General features: G+C 35.2%; 3 protein-coding genes, 1 long non-coding RNA gene and 2 pseudogenes across 4 annotated transcripts; 4 read left to right on the top strand and 2 right to left on the bottom strand.

Moving 5' to 3' along the window:
• The first annotated feature begins 4828 nt into the window (after positions 1-4828).
• Positions 4829-6030, top strand: LOC120204347. The gene is made up of 2 exons (XM_039204440.1): positions 4829-5437; positions 5629-6030. The coding sequence occupies exons 1-2, from the start codon at positions 4829-4831 to the stop codon at positions 6028-6030; spliced, it is 1011 nt and encodes a 336-aa protein (XP_039060371.1).
• A 98-nt stretch (positions 6031-6128) lies between these two features.
• LOC120204346 lies at positions 6129-7733 on the top strand. The gene has a single exon (XM_039204439.1). The coding sequence runs from the start codon at positions 6129-6131 to the stop codon at positions 7731-7733; it is 1605 nt and encodes a 534-aa protein (XP_039060370.1).
• On the top strand, positions 7734-9390 carry LOC120204345. The gene is made up of 4 exons (XM_039204438.1): positions 7734-7968; positions 8129-8390; positions 8506-8568; positions 8667-9390. The coding sequence occupies exons 1-4, from the start codon at positions 7734-7736 to the stop codon at positions 9388-9390; spliced, it is 1284 nt and encodes a 427-aa protein (XP_039060369.1).
• Positions 9391-12606: 3216 nt separating this feature from the next.
• On the top strand, positions 12607-13574 carry LOC120204333 (annotated as a pseudogene).
• Positions 13575-15445: 1871 nt separating this feature from the next.
• Positions 15446-17633, bottom strand: LOC120204332 (annotated as a pseudogene).
• A 397-nt stretch (positions 17634-18030) lies between these two features.
• Positions 18031-20282, bottom strand: LOC120204342. The gene is made up of 3 exons (XR_005523929.1): positions 20188-20282; positions 19553-19723; positions 18031-18041 (listed from the first exon to the last, which is right to left on the bottom strand). It is a non-coding gene; the product is annotated as an uncharacterized LOC120204342 (long non-coding RNA).
• Positions 20283-24178: the final 3896 nt, after the last annotated feature.

Raw genomic sequence — 24178 nt, 5'->3', positions numbered from 1 at the left:
ACCAATCTTGCTTTGTAGCGTTTGCTCCCATCGTGCTTTTCTTTGATCCTGTAAAGCCACTTGTTATGGAGCGCTTTCTTGCCTAGTGGTAATTCAACTAATTCCCACGTCTGATTTGACATAAGCGAGTCCATCTCATCTTTCATGGAAGACTCCCACTTGACTGAATCCTCCACCTGCATTGCTTCATCATAGCACTCTGGTTCACCATTGTCAGTCAACAACAAGTAGTGGAAAGAAGGCGAATAATGTTGGGTTGGTTTAGGGATTATGGAGGAACGTCTCAGTTCTGATGTGCCTGGTTCTTCTTGAACTGCTTCAGGACTGATTTTAACATCATTTCCAGAAATCTCCTCGAACTCAGCAAATTCTTTTTCTTCAACTTCGGTATTGGAGCTACTTGATTCTATGGTTGCCCTGTCTTTGTACATCACATTCTCATTGAAAATGACATCTCTGCTTCTGATGATCTTCCGATTTTTATAGTCCAAAAATATGTAACCGAACTCATCATCACCATAACCAATAAAGACATATTTGTTGGACTTGGCATCAAGTTTACTTCTTTCAGCAGAGTCTATGTGTACATAAGAAATAAAACCAAACACTCTTAACTGTGAAAGGTTTATTTCTTTCTTGCTCCAAACTTCTTCTGGTATTCTATCATCCAAAGGAACTGAGGGTCAACGGTTGATCAGGTAAGCTGCAGTGTTGATAGCTTCAGCCCATAGAAATTTGGGTAATCCGACATGTATCCTCATGCTTCTGGCACGTTCATTCAGAGTTCTGTTCATGCGCTCTGCTACGCCATTCTACTGCGGTGTCATGGGAACTGTTGTCTCCATCTTGATCCCATTGTTTGTGCAGAAATATCTGAATCTATGATTTCTGTACTCTCATCCATTGTCAGACCTCAACCGCTTGACTTTCAGACCAGTCTCATTTTCCACCATGGCCTTCCATTTTCTGAAGGTATCAAAAACTTCTAATTTTTTCTTTATAAAATAAACCCACACCTTCCTTGTAGAATCATCGATGAAGGTGACATAATATAATGAGCTTGTAAGAGATGGAACTGGAGATGGTCCTCATACATCAGTATGAACCAACTCTAACTTTTCTGCCTTGGGTATCTTGCCAATCTTTACAAAACTGATTTTCTTTTGTTTGCCAAAGATGCAACCTCGCATAGTCCGAAATCTACATTCTTTAGATCCGACAACTTCCCTTTTGATAAAAGTGTCTTCATCCCTTTCTCGCTCATATGACCAAGCCTTTGGTGCTATAGGTTTGATTTTCCATCAGTATCTGTAGTAATGATATTCTCTAAATGTCAGGTTACATAGAGAGTACCAGTCTTCTTACCACGGGCAATGACGAGTGCTCCTTTGGTAATCTTCCATTCACAGCCTGAAAAGGTTGTACTATAACTTTCTCCATCAAGCTGTCCCACAGAAATCAAATTTCTTTTGAGGCCAGGAATATGTCTTAATCCTGTCAGCTTCCAGGTGGTTTGGTTTGAAAACTTTAGTCGGTTGTCTCCTCTTCCGACGATCTTCAAGGTTTCATCATCAGCTAGATGAACCTTCCCAAAATCACCACTGACATAGTTCTCCATGATTTCTCGGCATGGAGTGGAGTGGAAAGATGCCTCTGAATCCAAGATCCATGATTCAATCGGACAGTTGACGCTTAGAATCATGGCATCACCTGTCTCCTCTGTCACGTTGGTAGATTTCTGTACGCCGGTATCTTTCTTCAGTGCTCGACAATCTCTTTTAAAGTGACCCTTCTTGCCACAATTATAACAGGTAAATTATTTCTTTTCTGTTATTGATTTTCCCTTCTGGATTTCGATCTGCCACGATTTGAATTTCTTTATGAAGTTATCCCTCTAGACTCTGTGTGCAAGGCTGAGGAGGTTGATGCTTCATCCGATTATCTCCGTCGAATTTCTTCACTCAATACCAGATCCCGAACATCGTCGAATTTTAATTTGTTGTTTCCTGACGAGCTGCTGACTGCTGTAACAGTAGCATTCCAACTGTCTGGTAGAGATGATAAGAGAATTAAAGCTCAAACTTCATCATTGAATTCTATTTCCATTAAACTCAACTGGGTTGTGATTGTTTTGAGTTCATTTAGGTGTTGAGCCACTGATGCCTCTTCCGTCATCCGCAAATTGAATAATCACCTCATCAAATGAACTTTGTTTGAGGCCGATGACTTCTCATACATACTGGAGAGAGCCGCCATAAGACCCGCCGTGGTCTTTTCCTTTGCTATGTTGAAAACAACATTACAAGATAACGTTAGTCGGATAACTTCGAGGGCTTGTCTGTCGAGAAGAGCCCAGTCTTCATTCTTCATGCCCTTTGGTTGTTTTCCTGAGAGAGGTTGATATAGATTTTTCTGGTACAAAAAATCTTCAATCTGCATCTTTCAAAAGCCAAAGTCCGCACCATCGAACTTTTCAATTTTCACCTTCCCTTCGTCTGTAGCCATCGCTCCCACTCGAATCTGGCTTTTTTTGGATCGTTTCTGACAATTTCCGTGAACCGTCGTGTATTAGAACACCTCTGTCGACAAATTCGTATCGCCAACAAAATTTCACTATTCATGAAATTTACTATTCACATCAATAGTAATAAATACTAACCTCGCAAAAAATTGACAAAATTCACAACCAAAAGCTCTGATTACCAGTTGTTGGGAAATAAACCGAGTAATTTCCCTATAACCATATTAGTGAGAATACAAAATAAAAGCGGAAAAATAATACCCGAAATTGATAACGGAGTTCAGCCAATTTTGCTTACGTCTCCGGACTGCTGCAGATCTTTTACTAAGAGAGAAAATTTACAAGTGTTTACAAAACACTCACTACTCACAAGAAACTCTCTAGTATTGGGAGAAAGAAATGATTTGGGATTTTGGGATGATTTTGAAGCTAAATGAGCTATGGTATTTATAGTTGAAACTTAGGGATTAATCTTTGAAAATATCCTAAAGTCTAATGAGTAAAAATAATTAACCCTTGCTTAAATTCAAAAAATATGGGATGCCTAACTTTGAAATTTAAGGCAGCCCCCTACCTTTGAAATTCAAGCAGCCACCGGCTGCTATTATTTAACCAACATGATTGATTTGTAAGTACAAATTTATGGTGATACATAATTATGTATGCTCCTTTCAGTGAACTTATTTCCCTGTTTCAGACCAATGATTCTTATAAAAATACTGACAAATTAACAATTTCTATCACTGTGTGCTCATCTTTGACATGGATGAAAAGTATATTTTATATGTTGTTAATGATCTGTTGACTAAACTCTTATGACATTTTATGCATTAGCCTACAAGCAACCTCTTCATTATAAGTCAATATTGCAAATAATCTTAGCAGATTCATTCTTGTGAAAGGTCTCCCCATAAACTATTGCTTAATGGATGATTAGTTGTGGATTACGGCAGAAAATGGAGATATTGATGCATTGTTTAGAAGGCTTGCCCAGGATCCATACATATTGGATCATATCAATCGATGTCGTTTATTGAATCACCCTTGCACCAAGCTGCCAAGGTAGGGAAACCCCATTTTGCAATGGAAATTGCAAATCTGAAGCAATCACTTTACTGCAAGCTAAACCATGTGGGACGTTGTCCTCTCCATCTTGCTTTGCAGGATAATTGCAGTTTAATGGTTAGAGGACTAATCGTCAACGATAGTCAGATTATCCAAGTCAAAGGAAAAGGGTCGATTACACCTCTACACTATTTAGCCCAGACTGAAGGTGCTGATCCTTTAGTTGAATTTTTACTTGCTTGTCCATCATCTATCGAAGAAACCAAAGTTAAGTTTGAGACTGCAGTGCACATTGCCGTGAAAATCCATTCAGTTAGAGCTTTCAAAGTTCTTTAGGGATGGCTAAAACGAGTTGACAAAACATACATTCTAAACTGGAAGGATGAAGATGGTAACACTGCTTCGCATATTGCGACATCTAGTAATCAGCCAGAGGCAAGCTTTATAGATATTAGTATTTGATATAAATGATTTCGAAACACAATTATAGTTAATTAAACACAATGATAGGCTTAAAAACCGGGTAGACTCAATAAGAGGAAACAAGGTAGTTGCCTAACTTAAAACATGAAGAACAACAAACCTATGTACTTGTTTCTTATATCATATATGTTGAAATCAGTATGAAATTTGAGTGAAATGACTCATCAAGCAAGCAAAGCATTTACTAGTATGGTTAAATGTTGTCATTGTCAAGCTAATATGACTTTGTTATCCAATTTTTTAATAATTTCAGTAAGCTTCTTTTTGGTTTCAAACCAAGTATTATCAGGATGAATTTCCATGGAGAAACTCGAGTTAAATCTTTGAATAATACTAACAAATTAACAGTGCCACCTCTTTTGCACATGTATATTTATATTCTTTTAGCTTACATTTTATGCATTAGCCTACAAGCAACCTCCTCGTAATAAGTCGACCATATTCAGCCCAGACGGAAGATGCTCATATTTTAGCTGAATTAACTAACAAACTCAAAACTAATTTTCTATTCTCAACACTCATCCTCATGTTATGGCTGAAATTTAAGCCCAAACTGAAAATCAAGTATTCATGTCTCTAGAACAAAAAACACAAAAATACGAAAATAATGGCGCACGTTTACGAAATTCTCTGGGTGCACGTTAGCGGGGCTAATGGAACCAGATATTTCTACTGACTCGCCAGTGAGATTTGTCCAATTTCCACATCAAGATCTCCGTTGTTGTTGTTTCTTTCCTAGTATTGCTGTTTTTTCGCTTGATGGACTGGCGTAAGCTTTTTGGAGGTCCTGAAACCCATGACCTAAAATATTTTCCCCCAAATCTTCGCAATGGAGTTCCGACCGTCCTTCCACCTCCTGAAATCTTTGAAGCCGGCTCTTCTGATTGGAGATTGTCCCTTGTTGGCCAATTCTCATTTAATTCTGAGACTGCTAGGGACTGGGTAATTGAGAATGGCCCATGGCATATTCACAATAATCCTCTTATACTTAGAAAATGGGAACCCAATATGAGGAGATTGAACTTTAGCTTATCTAAGATTCCAGTGTGGGTACACTTGTTCAATGTACCCTTAGAGCTTTTCAACCGTTCTGGCCTTAGCTATAATGCAAGTGCCACTAGAAAACCTCTCACAATGGACACTATAACTGCTTCAAAAACTAGGCTAGAGTTTGCTAAAGTCTGCGTTGAAATTGGAGCAGAGGATGTCATTCCTAAATTTATATATGTAATTATTAATGATGGACAATCTACTTCCATCTTCGTGGAGGTTCCCTGGATTCCTCAATCTTGCAAGAAATGCAAGGTTTATGGCCACAATGATAAAGGTTGCTCTCTGAAACCTTACCCTGCTTCTAACGTCCCTCAAGTCTGGAGAATAAAAGGCGATCATAAAATCAACCCAGCTCCTCCCTAAGTAGGTGGAGTTGAAGTTCTTCATGAGCAGATTTTAAATGTTTCAAATGTGGCAGTTGTTGCTCAGACAGTGGAGATTGAAGCCACTATTCCTGATAATCATGAGATTAACACATCTTTAGATGCTATTGTTGCCCATGCAAGAATAATATTAAAGTCACTGCTCCAGACATTGACATTTCTGTTAACACAGTTGACCTTCCTACTATTGCTGCTTCTGTTAGCAATATTCCCTCTACTGAAATTATTGAATCTTCAAATAGTACTAATACCATTCCTGTAGTTTCTAAAAAGGGTAGAGAAAGACCTCTAAAAGAAAAATCTAAGGTTTCTCTTTCTACATCTAAGAATAGATTCGACCTTCTAAACTCTGTAGAATATGACATTTCTAACGTTGGAATCAACTCCAGGAAACCTCGGGTTGCCTCACTAGGAGTTGTTGGTTTGGTTAATGAGCTAAAATCTAAAAAGAATGAGAAAATTGACAAGGTTAAAGGTATTCCTGATGAAAGTAAAGGGGGTACTGGGGGTTCTTCTTCTCAGTGATAGTAAGTTTTTGGAACATTAGATGACATAACAGTCCTCTAAAATAGAAGAAAGTGGTTCAAAGAGCCAATCTTCTTAATTCTGATGTTCTTTGCCTCATGGAAACCAGAGTTAAAGAAGACAAATCTGAAGCCATCCTCAACTCTCAATTTTTAAATTGGAATGCTTGTACAAATTATGACTTAGCTACTAATGGTAGGATATGGGTACTTTGGAGAAAGGGAATAGACTTTACTATTATCCAAATCTCAGACCAATGTATTACTATCAAAGGATCTTCCTTGGGCTCTCCAGTCTTCATCTCGGCAATTTATGGGAGTAATGATGGGAGTGCCCGAATGCGATTATGGCAAACTATTAGAGAAGTAGATCACATTGTCAACCAATCTCCTTGGACCTTGGGTGTTGATTTCAATATTTTCCTTCACTCTGAGGAAAGTTCGGATCATGAGCTTCTTGGCAACTATGTTACCCCTGACATGAAAGACTTTCAAGATCTTTCTCAGGATATTGACATTATGGATCACCCTTATTTCGGTCCAACTTTCACTTGGAGCAACAAGCAGCAAGAGTTTTTCCTTGCTAGGAAACTTGACAGGGTCATGATAAATTCAACTTGGGCTTCTTATTTCCCTCACTCTTTTGTTGAATTCCTTTCCCCTAGTATCTTTGATCACTGTATGGCCACTATGTGGCTATCTAAAGACTCCCCAATTAATAGGCCTAAACCATTCAAATTCTTCAACTTCTGGGCTGCTCATTCTAATTTTTTGAATGTTGTTAGGCACTCTTGGCTTCCTACTATTCATGGAAATCCTATGACTACCCTTATTACTAAGCTCAAGAGACTTAAAATCACTCTCAAGAGCTTTAATAAAGACAATTTTAGCAACATTTCAGACCGAGTGAAGCTTAAGAGATTAGAGCTGGAGCAACAACAAATTCTTACATTGAAAGGTGAGGAAAGCATTGTTAAGGAAATTGGCCTGCAAGAGGATTTAATCTTACTGGAGGAAGCTGAAGCAGAATTTCTCAAACAGAAAGCTAAGGTTCAGTGCATCCGTGACGGAGACAAAAATTCTAAATTTTTCCATTCTATAGTTGCCTCTAAAAATAAAAGAAACATCATTCGTGTTCTGGTGGATGATAGTGGATGTATATTAGAATCTTTCGACTCAATGTCTCAAGAAGTGCTTTCGTTCTACTCTAATATGCTTGGTTCTGCTGATGCTTCTTTAAAAGAGGTTGATCCAAATCTCCTTAAAGAGTTGATTGACTATTCCTTACCTTCTGAAGCTTCAACCAATTTCATTAGGGATATTACTGATGAAGAAATTCATAATGCTATTTTTTGTCAAGGAAACGATAAGGCCCCGGGACCGGATGGCTTCACGCCCTTATTCTTCAAGAAAACTTGGCCTATCTTTGGAAGGGATATCATTGCAGCTGTCCGTTATTTCTTTTCCCACATCTTTATTAATCCTGCTTTTAATTCCACGATTATTGCTCTTGTGCCTAAAATTCCCAACCCAAGCACTGTCAAAGACTTCAGACCAATATCCCGTTGTTCAGTAATCTATAAGGCTATTTCTAAAATCCTTGTTAGTAGGCTAAATTTTTACATTCCAGATATTGTTTCTTTGAATCAGTCTACTTTCATCAGAGGAAAAAGTATTATGGATAACACATTCCTCACTCAATAAATGGTTAAAGGTTATGGTAGGAAAACCATTTCCCCTAGGTGCTCTATGAAAATAGACCTCCACAAGGCTTTTGACTCCCTTGATTGGAGGTTTATTTCTGTTGTTCTCAAAGCTATTCAACTCCCTCACCAATTTATTGCTTGGATTGAAGAATGTTTTACTCAAGCCAGATATTCAATAGCTTTCAATGGTACCTTGATTGGTTATTTTAAAGGGGCTAGGGGGCTTAGACAAGGTGATCCACTCCCCCTACTTATTTGTTCTAGCCATGAATATCTTAACTAGAATGCTTAACTTGGCAGCAAACAAAAGAATCTTTGGACTTCATCCTAAATGCAACAAAATAGGCCTCACGCACCTTTCTTTTGCGGATGATCTCCTGATTTTTTGTAAAGGTAATGTGGAATCGGTTGTTGGTATTCTTAGTGTGCTTGATCAATTCCATCAAATCTCTGGTCTTAAACTTAATTCCTCCAAATCCGAGCTTTTTGCTGCTGGTATTCCTAATGGCATCATGGACAAAATCAAAAGGATTTCAGGCTTTAAAATTGGATCCCTTCATGTCAAATATCTTGGTATTCCCCTTGTTTCTCGCAAGCTCACGGATAAGGACTGCGAAGCTCTAATCACTAATATCAAACAAAAACTACAGTCCTGGTCATGTAGGAATTTAAGCTATGCAGGAAGACTTGAATTGATTAAAATAGTCCTTTATAGTGTCTGTAACTATAGGTGTAGACAGCTAATGCTTCTAGCCTCTATTTTAACCAAGGTGGAGCAACTTTGCTCCCGTTTCTTCTGGAAATGAGCTGATAGAAAGGCTACTGGAGCTAGAGTTTGTTGGGCTCGTATCTGCCTTCCAAAGTCTGAGGGAGGGCTTGGTTTGAAAAACTTAAAGGACTGGTGCAGGGTCTGTAATTTTAATCTTATCAGGAAGATCCTTGCTGGTAACGACTCCCTCTGGGTAGCTTGGCTCAACAGTTTTGTTCTTAAGAACCAAGACTTTTGGCTTTTTCAAGCTGGAGCGAATGTAAGTTGGAGTATAAAACGGATTTTAAAACTGAGAACAACATCTTCCCCTTTTCTCACTGCTGGTTTGCAACCCAAAGAAATCTGGGAAATATCCCGTACGCATGAACAAAAGGTTTCTTGGCATCGTTTAATCTGGTTTCCGCTGCATATTCCCAAGCATAGTCTGTTAGCTTGGATGGTTCTTCCCGATAGTCTTCCTACCAGAGATCACCTCCAACGAATGGGAATCTGCTCCGAAGGCATTTGTATCAACTACAACCTTTTCCAAGAGTCTCGTGACCATATTTTCTTCCACTGCCCTCTAGCAGCTGAACTCTGGAGTTCTATTCTGCAGCTTACTGGTATGAACTCATCTTTCATGTCTTGGGATGACTTTATTGTTTCGGCTTGCTCTACTTGGAAAGGGAAATCTCTTATCACTGTCCTTTTGAAGCTTGCGTGGTCTGCTTTCATTTATTTTTTGTGGCAAGAACGCAATAACATAATTTTCCTTGGACATCGGAGAAGCGTTGAAGCTTTGCTCGAAGAAATCAAGAATGTTGTAGGCATTCGACTAAGGGGCAAATCCATTAATAGATTAGATAGTATTAACCTTTCTCTTTGTAGTGCTTGGAATATAACCTAACCAATCTTTTGGTTATTTTGTATGTTCATATTTCTTTTGTTGTATCATTGGTTGATTGATTGTAGCAAACTTTGCTAGTTGGGTAACAAAATTTGAATTATCCAAAAAAAAAAGTATTCATGTCTCAAAGCTTTTGTCATAACATCAGCTAAGTAACAGTATATTCAGTTTGAATAAGACCTTATTTAATCTTGCCTTCTACAAAATGACAAAGTATATTAATATGTTTGATTCTCTCATGGAAAACTAGATTTGCAGCAATCTGTAAAATTGACCTCGTAGTATGAACGCCAAGCTCCCCTAACATCCCTTTTAAGCAAATGAACACTAGAAGATCTTGCCATAACATTAGAGCATGGTTTTCAGAACCGGACCGGTTAACGAACCGGTCCGACCGGTCGGAATAACCAGATGATGTCATAATTATTTAAAAAATTAAATAAAAATACCAAAAAATTCTAATAAAAAATAATTTTTTATATCACAAGTCATATTCAAAGCAAGTCATAACATATATAAGTTAAAAACCATAAAATCAAGTGAAACAAAATGATTCAAATTAACTACAACATAATATGTAAGGTAAAACATATTAAATAATAAATATAATTATATAACTATAATTAAAAAATAAATTTGGGGCTAAAAAAATCATAACAAAAATGATATTGTTTGGTTTAATTTTTTTTAAAAACAATCCCACATGGCTAAGAAACATAGAAGAGCATCCCAACTAACTTCTATAAATAATAGAGGTAAATTGACATTCAAAATAATAGAGCCTTTTGGTGAGCATTGAGTGAGCTATTCTTTCACTTCAATAAAGTATGAATTTTAGGCTTCAATCGAGCTTCTATTTTTTTTTGAGTTCAAGCCTTTTCGAGTTCAAGTTTCAATATTATATTTCGAGTTCGAGTTGAACTTGATAATTTTTAGCTCGTGAGTTTGAGTTGAGTTGAGCTTACTTTTAAAGTTTTCAAGTTCGAGTGGAGCTCAACAATCAAGTTCGACTTGGCTCGTTTAACAAACGACGTCGTTTGGTTTAATTTTTTTTAAGAAAAACAAAATGGCGGTTTTTCGATTTTTTTCGGTTTCGGCCGGTCCGGTTCGAATGATTCAGCAGTTCCGGCCGGTGCACTAGTAGCGGTTCAACCAGTGTAGATTGAACCTGACTAGGCAGCGGTTTTCGGTTGAACCGATTGAATCGATCGATCCGATTTTCAAAACACTGCATTAGAGTCCAAAGTCCTTATATTTTTATATATTTGAGAACTATTGTTACCTGATTTATTGTAGGTTAGAATATGGCCCAAATCCTTATACTCTTAATATATTTGGAATTTAGTTTCTTACATTTACTTTTAGGAATTTAATGTATATTTTTTAGATTTAAATATTCAAATTCAATTGTTAAAATTTATCAATTAAACTCAAGTCCATTACAATATTATTCTTTATTTTCGTGATTGCCGAGTTAGTAACTTTTAATTGGCTTGATACAAAAACAAATACATGAATTATACATCGAAGTGTCTAATTTTTTTTTCGCTAAAAATATATGTCTAATATTTTCTCTGTTATATTTTTAGGTGTCTACCATTATATTTTTTAATAATAAAAATTAAAAACTCAAATTTTTACTAAATTATAAAAAACCCAAAAGATTAAAAAATTTTCATTTCAACCCTATTACCAACTATCGCCAACATTCTCAGGCCATCATCGTCATCGTCGAACGGTTGGGTTTTGATCGGAATTTTAGGGTGGTTCGAGTGGTGGTGGTAGTGTGGCTTATGGACGTTGGAATTGGTCGGAATTGACGAAGAATAGCGATGATGACTTAACATCCGACGAACATTTGAATGCTTCTCCATGTCAAATGGTTGAATATTACGACGAAAGGCCATCGAGGGTTTGATCAGGGGCGACGTCGGTGCTGATGACGGTGGCGGTGGCGGTCACGACTGGCTTGTCGGCGGCTATGGAAGGGGGAAGGGAGAAGGGAGGGAGCAATGGCGGATCTAAAAATATTTTTCAGAGTGGGCATACATACGTTAACAACATAAAAATTTTAAATGGTATTGGTACAAATAAAGTTTCAGGGAGGACACCGTACGTAAAATAAGTAGCTAATCGAAGAAAACTTAGATTTCAGAGTGAGCACAAAAAATTTCAGGGTAGACACCATCAGTAAAATAAGTAACTAATCAAAAAAAATTAGGATTTTAGGGTGGGCACGTGTCCACCCTCACCAAGTTGTGGCTCCGCCAAGGGAGGGAGCACGGCCACGGGTTGTTCCTTTTTTTAATAAAAAAATATTTTTAATTTTTTTAAATAAATTTTCAAAATTATCAGAATGTGACACATGTCACTTAATGAAGATTTTTAACGACAGATGACGGCCAGACACCTAAAAATATAACGTTTGAAACATTAGTCTCATATTTTTAATGAAAAATTCTTTAGACACTAAAATGTTTTTTCAATAGATAATTTAGAGACTTATTTTTGTATTAACACATTTTAATTTAATAACATTTCAGCTAGGCTCCCTCGACCCTCATGCTCTAACCTTTCGGACTTGAAAAGCGAAAAACATGAAATTTTTTAGTTTGTTCGACTGATGTCTTTGACTGCAACATTGTTCTAGTTGCATATGTTTATGTTTAAGATGATAGTAGTTGATTACCTATGCAATTCCTCTTGTTTTTGTTATTATATTTTATATTTTTACTGATAATTTATTCTCACCCTCTGAAATTTTATTAGTTCACTCTCTTCTAAAATATAATGTTTATTTTATAATAAATTCATTTTATAACTTTAAAAATTAGAACAAGAAGAAAAACCGTTTAGTGTGTGTCCAATTTAGCTAAAATATATTATGGGTTTAAAGATAGTATTCTACGGCCGGTTAAATCAGGTGAAAATGTGGGATTCTTTTGATTGATAGGTGGAAGAGGAATAAGAATACCAAAAAAAAACATCTTCTTCTCCACTGTTATACCTTAATGGATGAATAGCAATTATAGCATAAACAAATAATATAATATAGCAATTTGTCAGTACAATTCATCTTAATCCTACCCCATTAAACCCTTTAGTCTTGATTAGTGGAAGAGAAAAGGTATAGCAATTAGCTCAACAGCGCCCTCTTCCCCTACAAATAGGACACTCTGATTTCTCAGCTTCTCATTCAATATCTGTCTTCTCTTTGTAGCTGAAAACATGGGGTATTCATTTAAGTTTCATTGTTGCTTTGTGTCGATCATCGTGCTTTCGTCTACACTGTGTTACTCTCAGGACGATTTCGTTAAGACCAGACCAACTTATTATGGCAGCCCTGACTGTTTAGGGACTCCAAGTACGTCCATTGCTCCTGCATAATCTATTCATGTTTATTTATTTAATTCCTTCGTTTCGCTCGAAATATCCATGTCCGACACATATTTGAACTGTGATAAATTTCAGGAGGAGCATGCGGGTATGGAGAATAGGGAAGGACTGTGAATGATGCGAATGTGGCTGGGGTTTCGTACAGGCTCTACAAAAATGGAAGTGGCTGCGGTGCTTGCTATCAGGTTAGGTGCACAAACCCTCAGCTCTGAACTGATGATGGGGTGAACATAGTGGTGACCGACTACGGTGAAGGCGACAACACCAATTTCATCCTCAGCCCCCGCGCTTACTGTAGGCTGGCGCAATCGGACAAAGCAGGCGAGCTGTATGCTTACGGAGTCGTCGAAGTTGAATACAAGAGAATCCCCAGCTACTACGGCGGTTACAAGCTGCAGTTCAAGGTTCATGAACATAGCAAGTACCCCAATTACTTGGCCACTGTGATCTTGTAACAAGCCGGCAGAACCGAGATCCTTGCGGCACAAGTTTGGCAGGTAATTGAAATGCTGTAATAAATTCAGTAACTTTGAAACATTGGAATTTGTTGTGACGATACTGATGCGTATGAAAATCGATCAGTGCAGGCGGATTGTAAGGAGTGGATAGACATGAGGAGGGCATACGGGGCGGTTTTCGACATGACAAGTCCGCCGTCGTCGGGATATGTGAGTTTGAGGTTCCAAGTGAGTCGCAGCGCTGGGGTGTACTGGGTGGAGGCATCAAATGCCCTCCCCAGTAACTAGGAAGCTGGAATTGCTTATGAATCCGATGTTCAGCTTGAATGAAGCACCGGAATTGTATTTTGAGAAAAAAGAAAGTCTTTTAAAAGATAATTAGTTTCCTCAATTACGGTTGCTTAATTAATTAATAAGTAGGTGTTTATAAGTCGGAAAGTGCTCAAGCTTTGTCTTCCGCTTGATAAACAAATACTTGGGTGCATGTACTTTTGCTTGATGTTTGTGTATCATTATCGATCAATAAATGTTGGTACTATGGACGGATATTCTCCTTAAGAAAATTTATTAGTCAATGCGATTATAAGACGATATATATTCGAAATATTCTCAACTATTTGAAAAGGAATACACAAACACCTCTACACACATTGTGTTTAACTCGAGACCTTTAAAGATAAATTACTTGCAGGAATCTATTTCGATGACTAAAACTAAAAATTTTATATGATCATTAACAAAATTGTTGACATAACAATTAAGTAAATTTTTGTAACAATACATTTGATCTTCATTATTTATATATTATATCAACTTATTATCAATTTTAGTGAGAGTTAGAATATAACAATAAGTATATTGATCGTACAATAAAATAAACATCAAGATTTTATGTAAAAAATTATTTTGAAAAAAAATACAGGCAGAAGAAGAAACTAAGAAGAATACAAGAGGGATTTAAGAAAAACAACTTTTTGACTCTAATTTCTAGTATCCATTCATATGGAAAGTTACTTGATTATAAAGGAAAGTTACTTGATTATAAAGGAAACTTAAATGATGTTTGTATTCGTTTGTTTTAAATGAATCGAACTCGAACGAAGAAGATTGTGTATGTATTCATTTGTTTATTTTTAAAAGTGTTCATATTCGTTTGAATTTTTAATATTGTTTCATTTAGCATTCGCAAACATGTTTGTTTAACATTTGTGAGCATGTTCGTTTATATGTTTATGAATATATTTATTTAGCATTCACGAACACGTTCGTTTAGTGTTCGTGAGCACATTCACGAACATATTTGCTTAACGTTCACAAATATGTTCATTTAACGTTAGCGAAAATGTTGATTTATATATTCAAAAATTAAACAAAACCAAGCGACCATGAATGTCGAGTGTGAGCGTTCAATGTCAAAAGAATTATCTTTGAACAGAAATTACATTATATTTACCCTATATTAATAAAAAAAAAATAAACAAAACCATCTAGTGCTAAAGAAAGATGATAAAATTACACCACTAATGCTTAAACTCCTCAAGTTTCACAGTTTAAATTCTAAAACTCACCATAGGTTTAACTTAGTTCTTAAATTCACTAATGTTTAAAATGTAAAAAATAATAAAAAGTAAACAAACTTGTTTACGAACATAATTGAATGTGTCAATAAACAACTTTGCTCGTGAATATAAACAAACCAAACATACCTTTATTCGTATTCATTCATTTATTAAATAAACATAATTTTTTTTTGGTTATACTTATTTATTTATTTTAACAAATAAACATAAATGAACATTATATGAACTGTTCACCAAACACTGTTCACTTATGCCGCTAATTCTAATCAATAGATAAAAAAACAATAAAACTAAATTATTATTACATAGACTGACCAATTACTAAATTATTAGAACATAAACTGATAAAATTGGATACAGTAACCAAGTCTACAACTTAAAATGGTACACGTCCTCTTAATAGAATTTAACTTATATATTTAGAGATCAAATTTAATTTTTTTTTAAAAAAAGATAAGGATTAATTACGCACAATAAACAGAGAATAATTTGACCTTTCTTAGTTCTAATTCCTGGCGAGTTTGTAAGACAGCAAAGTGCTCGAACAGTTGCTGCATGATTATTCACTGAAATTGTTCCAAACGTTAAAAAGAAAAAGTAAGGCATCAAATATGTAAGAAGTTATAAGAAGCTCCCGAAATTCTCATGAATATTATAAAGCATAAACATGCTTAAAGAATTCGAATTCAACAAAACAGTCGGAACTCAGAAGTTATAAGTATGATTTAATGTTCAAGGTGGAAAACATATTCTGCCAGTCGCTGCAATTTGCCCGGCTCTAGTTTCCGCTCTTTCACGATAGCTTGTTTCGTCACAGTTAGCATTCGAGAAGTAGGATCGACTGTCCATCCTTGCCGGAGTACATCTGCACGTGACAACCAAAATCAGCCCAAACAATCTTCAAAAGGGTCTATTGGATACTTGGAAAACCTGGTAAGCACCAAGTAAACAACCTCAAAGAGTTGGAAAGATCAAATATTACTGTCTTGGACCGTTTAAATCCCAAACGGAAGCTAAAACAACCCTCAAAAGAGTCGGTTGGAGGTTCGGAAAAACCTTGCAGTCTACAATCCTCTTTTGCAGATAAAATCTATGACCTACAAACCACATAAACCATGGCACCATAGTTTCTCACCTGGTTAACGATCTTGAGTGTGTGGAAAGTTAAATGGTACTTAAACTATCCGCATAACTGGACTTGGATAGAAATCCAAATGATTATCATTATCCTAGCCTAGAGTAACATTATCAACAGCACAAGTTCATTGCTTTTCAATGGGTTGAAAAAAATAGCTGTCGTTTGCCACAATGTTCGAGTCTCAAGCATTATGCATGTTTCGCAAGCATTTGAAAGGCAAAAGTTTCAAAGCCCAAAGACGTCGCTTTCTAATAAATTCATAAGCAGAAGATGCTTTTGACATTGTTGTCACTGATTTATTATATAAACCAGACATGTCCCCGGCCTGTACTAAGGCAGTCTCTTTCTACTACCTATTCTTCTTTCAGATAATTAGGACTTGGTTGGGATTCCAGCCAAGGTCTCCACAGGCGAAAACGTAGAATTCTTAACCTAAACTACATCCATAAGTCATCCTCTCAGATAACATATGTTTCTCTTTACACTACAAAGACACTCGACTAATAAAAGATGCTTACGCAAAACATCTAATAATTAGTAAAATAGTACAAATTTCACAACATAAACATGATAAACAATGTGCATACTTACAATTTGTGGCATCTTCCTCACTCATTCCAAGAAACCTAGCCGCATCTTGGATGCTTATAGTCGAATAAGCAGATTGCAGCAGCTCAAACATCCTCTTAGTGTATAACTCTACAAAACAGGCAGAAAAATAATCACCTCAACTGCTACATTACCTAAATCTTTATAGTACACAATAAGACTTTTTAAGATGTAAAGTCGCAAGATTTTACACGATTTCACTCCTATTTCATGCCATAACATATGAGATAACAAATATGGGTTTCCTTCAAAATTACTTCAGGGTTCGGTTCATCTTTTCACACACACACACACACACAAAGTTACTTAAATTACTATGAAAACTATGATTCGAGAAAGCTTTGCCTGAGAAAGCAGCAACAAGAACTTTTGTTTGTTGAGTCCAATCGAAGCCGCGAATAGCCTCGTAGACACCAACATAGTCCCTCGTCCACAGCTTTTGACCTATTTTCCAGGCCGCAACCAACTCCGGTTGGCTCTCCTTGACTGTAGCAGGTATTGATTTCCAAAGAAACCTCGCACTATTACTTCAAAACCATCCACATCCAAGTATCAAAATCCTACACTGAGTCTACATATTCTTGAAAACCAACAAAAACCCAAACTAGAATCACGTATAAATGTATTCCCAAAATATACAAAGAAAGAAAGAAAAATAAAAGAAGCTTAAACATCTTCAACATAGATGTGGCCCAAAAGATGAACTGCAAAAGGCCATTCGTCTCATAAAGGAACGCCCTCCGCAGCTACCTGGTTTTATCATTTTTCAACATAAAGCAAAGCTTTTATTTCAGAAATTCGATTTAAGGCTTGTATCATAGGATTTTGGGGATTTTAAGAGGAAATTAAAGAAAATGGAACCTGAAGCATGAGGGAATCGCATATATCGGCGACCTTATCGAAGGATTTGGAGGCCAGGGCCTCGTTGAGAAAGCTAAAATCCATTTCTGCTTCTTCGCTGCTTTAGCTCTCGAAATTTTCTGGCTTCTACAAATACCTTCGTGAATATTTTTTAAATATTTTTTAAAGATCATTAGATCTTGATTCTTCTGGGCCTTAGTGAATCAAAGCCATGTCCAGATCTTTTGTTAAATCTCCGGACTTAATTTTTTATTTTAATTTGATAATTAATTTTCTCTTCTAATTATAAAAAAATCATCAATCAGTTTATCTTGAATTTTATTCTAAAAATTGAAACCCAAACTTGTATTATTTAGTATAAATTACATGGATGGCCACTTAACCCTGGAGGATTCTAATATAGTTATTGATATGTTAACTATTTTTAATCAGATCACTTAATAATTTAAATAATTTCAATTAAGTTACAGACGTTAATATTGATGGATGAGATAAAGTGACAGTAAAAAGAATTGTTTTACATTTCGTGTTCATCAATTCTAAAATTAGGATTAAATTGATAGGATTTATAAGTAATGAGAACTAGATGTATAATTAACATATTAAATCCTTTTAAATATCACATCAACTACTCAATCAAATAATGGTAGATAGTTTAATTGACATCATTTATACATAATTAATTATCTTATTAAAAAACTAATGGATCATTAATTAGAAAGAATATTTTCATAAGTATATAGTTATTCGTGTAATTTATCCGTTATTTAAAAGATAGAAATATTATTATCCTTTGAGAGAAATTTGTAGCTCAATCTCACAAAGTGAATTATATTTTATTAAATTCCACGTCAGACCTCATAGCATAGTTTCTACTGTATTAGAAAATATAAAAATTAATAATAACAAAATTAAAGCATGGAGAGTGTATAAAGATCTGTATTTTGGGCTTTTTTTTAATTATATAATTTACACCTCTATTAAAGGCCCGTTAAGTTACGTCATCAAACGGTCAATGTCAATGCTAATAAAGAAAAAGCGGGAAACCTCTTAAACAAAATAAAAATTTAAAAAAATCAGTTGGTATGATCATTTTGGCGTCGTCTGATTCCGATGACTCCAACTCGAGCTGGTGGATTCCGGCCGATATCCCGAATGCTCCTGTCGGTATCATATCGTTTCTCCCTTGAATTTGCAGTGAGACAAGCTACTAAATGACTTATATATCCTTCCTAATTACTAGGAAATCTTTTACCTCCCCAGGGAGGACCAATGAATTTTAATGCCCTAGATGAGATAATAATTTTATGCCCATATACGTGTACCGTATAATAAATAAAATATAAATCTATTCCATGTGCCAGATGGACAAAACAAGAAAAGGAAAGAGGGGCACTGGGCACAAAAAGTTTAGATAAACTATAGTTCATCACACTATATGGGCCTAAAACTCCTATCCATTCCAATGCTGGGGAAAATCAGTTTCAGTTCCTAAGATTATAAGTTCTTATATGAATCTAGGTAGCTAGTAAGCAGTTTCTAGTTTTTCAAACCCAACGGCAGATTTCTGCCAAGTCCTTGATCTTAGAGCATGATAGGGAACTATATAGATTAATCAAACAGTGTTTCTTACTATCTTATGATTACTCCCAAGAAATATTTTTGCACATTCATACTATTCCATCACTTTAGCTGTAGAGATTATTTTGGTTGCATTTGGTTAGTAAATGTTTTGTTTAGAGAACTTTCAAGTTCAAACCTCTTACAAAAACATTAATGATGGAATAAACATAGATAGGAATCTTATTGGATCACAAGCTCAACTTGCCAAGTAATCCCATCTTGGAATGAAATCCAGTACTCGAGGTGCAACTATAAGTCCCATAGGACCAAAAACACTAAATTCTAAAAAGAAAGACATGAAATAGAGAGAGGTGTTACCTGTTTTGCAAGCTAGTCTTTGCCATGGAGTACATGAAAATTGACGACATACATTTTCCAAATGAACGACAAACAATCATAGGAATAGAAGAATTGACACAATGCTAATATAAATTTAAAAATAATCACCTAAACCATAGATTAAAAAAAGAATAAGGATTTGGAATAAGAGCGCTCACCGATGGTGGGAATAGTGGTGATAATCTCTCCAAGCTTGAGCTTGTACAAGATAGTAGTCTTACCAGCTACATCAAGGCCCACCATCAAAATTCGCATCTCCTTCTTGGCAAAAAGTCGGCTGAAAAGCTTTGTGAATGCCAGTCCCATTTCTCTTCTCTACCTGTTGATCCCTGGATATAATGCAAATTCACATATATTATATTCCATCCAACCAAAAAACAAAGAAAACTGAAATATACATCAATACTCAAATTCAACATATCAAATAGATCTGAAGGCAGAGGTGCGAAAAATCTATGCCATGAAGAAATTTCCATAAACCTCATCGAGAATTTTCTTTTAAAATCAAATATAAACAATAGATCTAGAATAGTTCATTGGAGGAATATTCAGATCAGAAAGGAAAGCAAAAGAAATTCTCAAAACATGACACAAAAGCCATTTAATGAACTAGTAAATAAGGAAATCAAGCCACGAATCGTTCTTAACCAAACGAAATCTAAAAGATAATGAAATCGTTTCAAAGCCTGACATCTAAAGCAAAGTGAAAGAATCCAGTAAAGTGCTTACATACAACACTTGCGAGATCGAAAATCAAAATAGAGATTATTATCATTTTTATTACTACTGCTACCTTTGGAGATAATCGCAGAAGGATGCAAGAGAGAAATTTGAATTTGAACCGAACGCGAGAAAAGCGAGTTGGATAGAATTTTGAGAACCGAGATCAAAGCTTACTATGGGGTAAGAAACAATTCGGTTGGTTCTAAAATGATGATGTCAAGAACCGCTGATCTGGTAATCCAATATGACGCCATCCATGTATAGGCGTGTAACATCATCAATACCGAGTTAGTGATCAAATTGTAAAGTTTCAGAATTTGGTGACTAGAGTAGAACCATGGATTAGTTCAATGATTTATTTGGAAATAAATCATAAAAGTTGTTGGTAATTATTAAATGAAGTAAAGGGTAAAATGGTCAATTGAAAAGGAAAGATATTTTCTCCCCTTTATTAGGAGATTAACACGTGGGGGAGAGGAAGATGAAAACTCTCTTCTTCTTCACTTGCTTTCTTCTTCTCCAACGTGCTCAAACTAGGCAAATGTGAGTTTCTTTATTTGTTGATTATTAGCTGAAATTTAAGGTTGAGTTTTGATTATTAGGTGATAATTAAGCATAAGAAGAGCTTAAATTATCTTGAAACAATAAGATGAAGAGAATAGAGGGGATTAAAGAAAAGAGAGGAATAAGTGAAATCTTGAAAGAGGGTTCTTTAATGAGGTTTTAGAGTGAATTTGACTTGTCATCAATCTAATTAATATGTATGGAGTATTAGAATTGGATTTGTAACATGTTAAAATTTGGGTATGATTCTTGAATTTCTTAAAGAGAATAGGATATGGAGATTAAAGAAGTGATTATTGAGTAGAAATGAGGGCAAATATGTATATGTAAGTAAGGAATATGAAAGGGGATGAAATATGAAGCATTTGAGTTGAATTAAATGGATTTTCGGGCTTAAAATGCAAATTCTAGGCAAGGTGTATCGATGCACATTGAATGTGCATCGATGCACTATTTAAAGAAGAAACATCGAATGCAAATGGTGCATCGATGCATAAGGAGTGCATCGATGCATCCCTTTAAAATGAAAACATCGAAGGTAATTTGTGTATCGATGCATGGGTAGTGCATCGATGCACATGTTAAAGAATGCATCGATGAACTTCAAGGGGAAATTGAAATAGACATTTCTTCTGGTCTAAGAAATGATAGATTAGATTATAACAATGGGATACTGATATGTATCAATATATAATTATGTAGATATCGAACACGAACAAGTTCCAGGTTGTGTAGTTAAGATTCGATCGGAAGAGAGGAAATCATAAAGTGATTGAAACTTAGTGAGGCCAAGGTGGGTGCACATTATTTAGTATATGATGTTAAATGGAAAATAAGACTTATGATAAGTCTATTTCCAATAGTAAAATGCATGAATTCATAGAGGTATGTGTTTTCTATGATTTATATGTGTGCATGAGTATATGTGTTATTGATATGATTATATGATCATAGGATGTAAACTATGTGATAAGTGATAAGTGACTATACAGAATTATATGAGAACAAGAGATGACAATGATTTACATGTCATATGAAAACCAGAGAAGTGTTATAAGCAAAGTGACATATATGTGATAAATAAATGATATGAAAAGTGAGATAAACAAAGTATGGTTGATATAGGGTAATATAAGAATAGCTCATAGGTAATATAAGTTATAAGATGAGAATATATATGAATATCAAATAAGTTATGAGATAAGTTATATGACATTGATATATAGGCTAGATGAAAGTATACACATGAATACATATATAAGTTTATATGTTATTTTATATGATATGGGATATACCCATGAACATATGTGATGTGATATATGTTATGAGAAATGACCCATGTGACTAAGTGAGAATTGATATAAGTATGTGATATGAAGTTATGGGTATATGTGTATATGTTACATGATATGACATGCGAGTTACATGAACAAATGAGAAATGATATAAGTCATATGAAACGATCTACGTAAATACATGCACTTGTGATACATGTGATATGATATGAGATATATGGTTACACATACATGTGGTATGTGACAGAAGAGAAATAACAAGTGATATGAAATGTTATAAATGATAATGCCATGTTATGTGATATGAGAGCTAGGGGTATAGTTGGCATGCCAAGAGTCGAGGGTTTACCTATGTCTTTCGAGACATATGGACAGTTTACCTAGGTTCTTCGGGACCTATGGACAGTTTACTTAGGTTCTTCGGGACCTATGGATAATTTTTGAGGTTCTTTATGACCTCTGGATAGTTATCGGGGTCTTTTTGACCTCTGGATAGGTCCTTCGGGACATTTATACGAGCTGTGGTGACAGCATAGTGGTGCACAACCTCAATAGACTCACGTATCTACAGTTCTCACATGTGTACCATGGGTTAATAAAGAGATAATATTAATAAACTGAATATGATGATATGTTTGTTTTCTTATGAAATGTTATGTGTGATATATGATGGTACAAATGGTAATTATAAGATTATATGATAAAAGAAATCAATGATAGTGATAAGAATGATGATGATGATATAGTTGCTTGTGTGTTTGATTTACGATAGTATATATGTTTTACCTAACATGATATATATATATATGTTATATGGCATACGTGAGTACATGTTAAGGTATATGTGAATGAGTATAATTGATTGATATGATGATATAATAACAAGTCTATCAGATATATAATGTGGACATAAAAGATCATAGGAACAGGAGATAAGAGATATGAATGATAATGACATATATGTATGTATGTATGTATGTATTTGTTACATATAACAGTATATGAGTTGTAAGAAATGATTACTAGTAAATGTTTATATTATATGTTTATTGCCTCACTAAGTCATAGACTTAGCGTGTGATTGTTTCACACGTAGGTTACAGAAGTGAGAAGAGTAAGGAGTAATGTGGATCAAGACAAGTCAGTTCTCCTTACCGAAGGTTAGATTAGAATAAAGATGAACAATATGTATGTTAACAACTAAAGCTTTAGTTGACATGTATTCAAAATAATGTATTGTATAAGCTCTGAATAGTTTTGTAAAAGTTTTGAATAAGTTATATGTTATAAAAGTTTTAAATTATTCATTAATTTTGTACAACCAAAAGTTTTGAAAAGTCAATGTGATACCTCAGACTCGGATCCGGGTCGGATACGGGTTGGGGGTGTTACATTTAATGGTATCAGAGCTAAGGTTTAGCCGATTCTAGGCTTAAACCGAAGTCAAATGAGTTTTAAAAATGTGTACATGCCAATATAGAGTGAAAATTTCTGATCTGATAAGGTAAGGAGGGTGTTGTCTTATTAATAGAGTTAAATTGTTATGTTATATAAGATAAGTGAATATTTGAGAATGATTTAGGAGATATATATGATATATGATATGAATTGGATGATCATATGCACACGTGATATGTGATAGAAGAAATAATATGAGCACATGAATATATGAGAGCTTCCAAAGTAAATCACAAGGCGATAGACCTGAAGGTAATAGCATTCACCTGCCCTGGACAGGCTGGGAGAAGAGCGAAAACCTCAAGGAATGCCTGTATAAGATTAGAGAATGTTTCATGATGTTGAATGAATGTATAGAAATAGTTAAAAGAGTTAAGAGCACCTGAGTTCAAGGGTGAATTCGAGAAATGTTCTGTTGTTACAGACCTTTGAATAAATGATATGAAGATAATGTTAGATGGTTGTTATTTCTCTAAAGTGGAGAAGTTAAATTGAGAAGTTTCGTTATTATGAGAGAAAGCTAGAATATGATGGACAAATGTCACCATAAGAACGTTAAAAGATCAAATGATGTGGTTAGAATTGTAGAAGAGTTTAACAATAAGTGCATCAGTGATACGTTTATAAAATGAATGAAATCAGAGTTATGGATTTGAAACAAAGAAATAGTATGGTGTATAAGCAAGAGTGTGGATATGATAAGGGTTTGTACTCTAGAAGAAAGAGTTAGCGTTGGCTAACGAG

This window comes from Hibiscus syriacus, unplaced genomic scaffold (assembly GCF_006381635.1).
Source record: "Hibiscus syriacus cultivar Baekdansim isolate YM2019G1 unplaced genomic scaffold, ASM638163v2 tig00010865_pilon, whole genome shotgun sequence".
Taxonomy (NCBI): Eukaryota; Viridiplantae; Streptophyta; class Magnoliopsida; order Malvales; family Malvaceae; genus Hibiscus; species Hibiscus syriacus.
The sequence above is the reverse complement of the archived record's forward strand: the minus strand, read 5'-3'. Positions and strand labels throughout refer to the sequence as shown.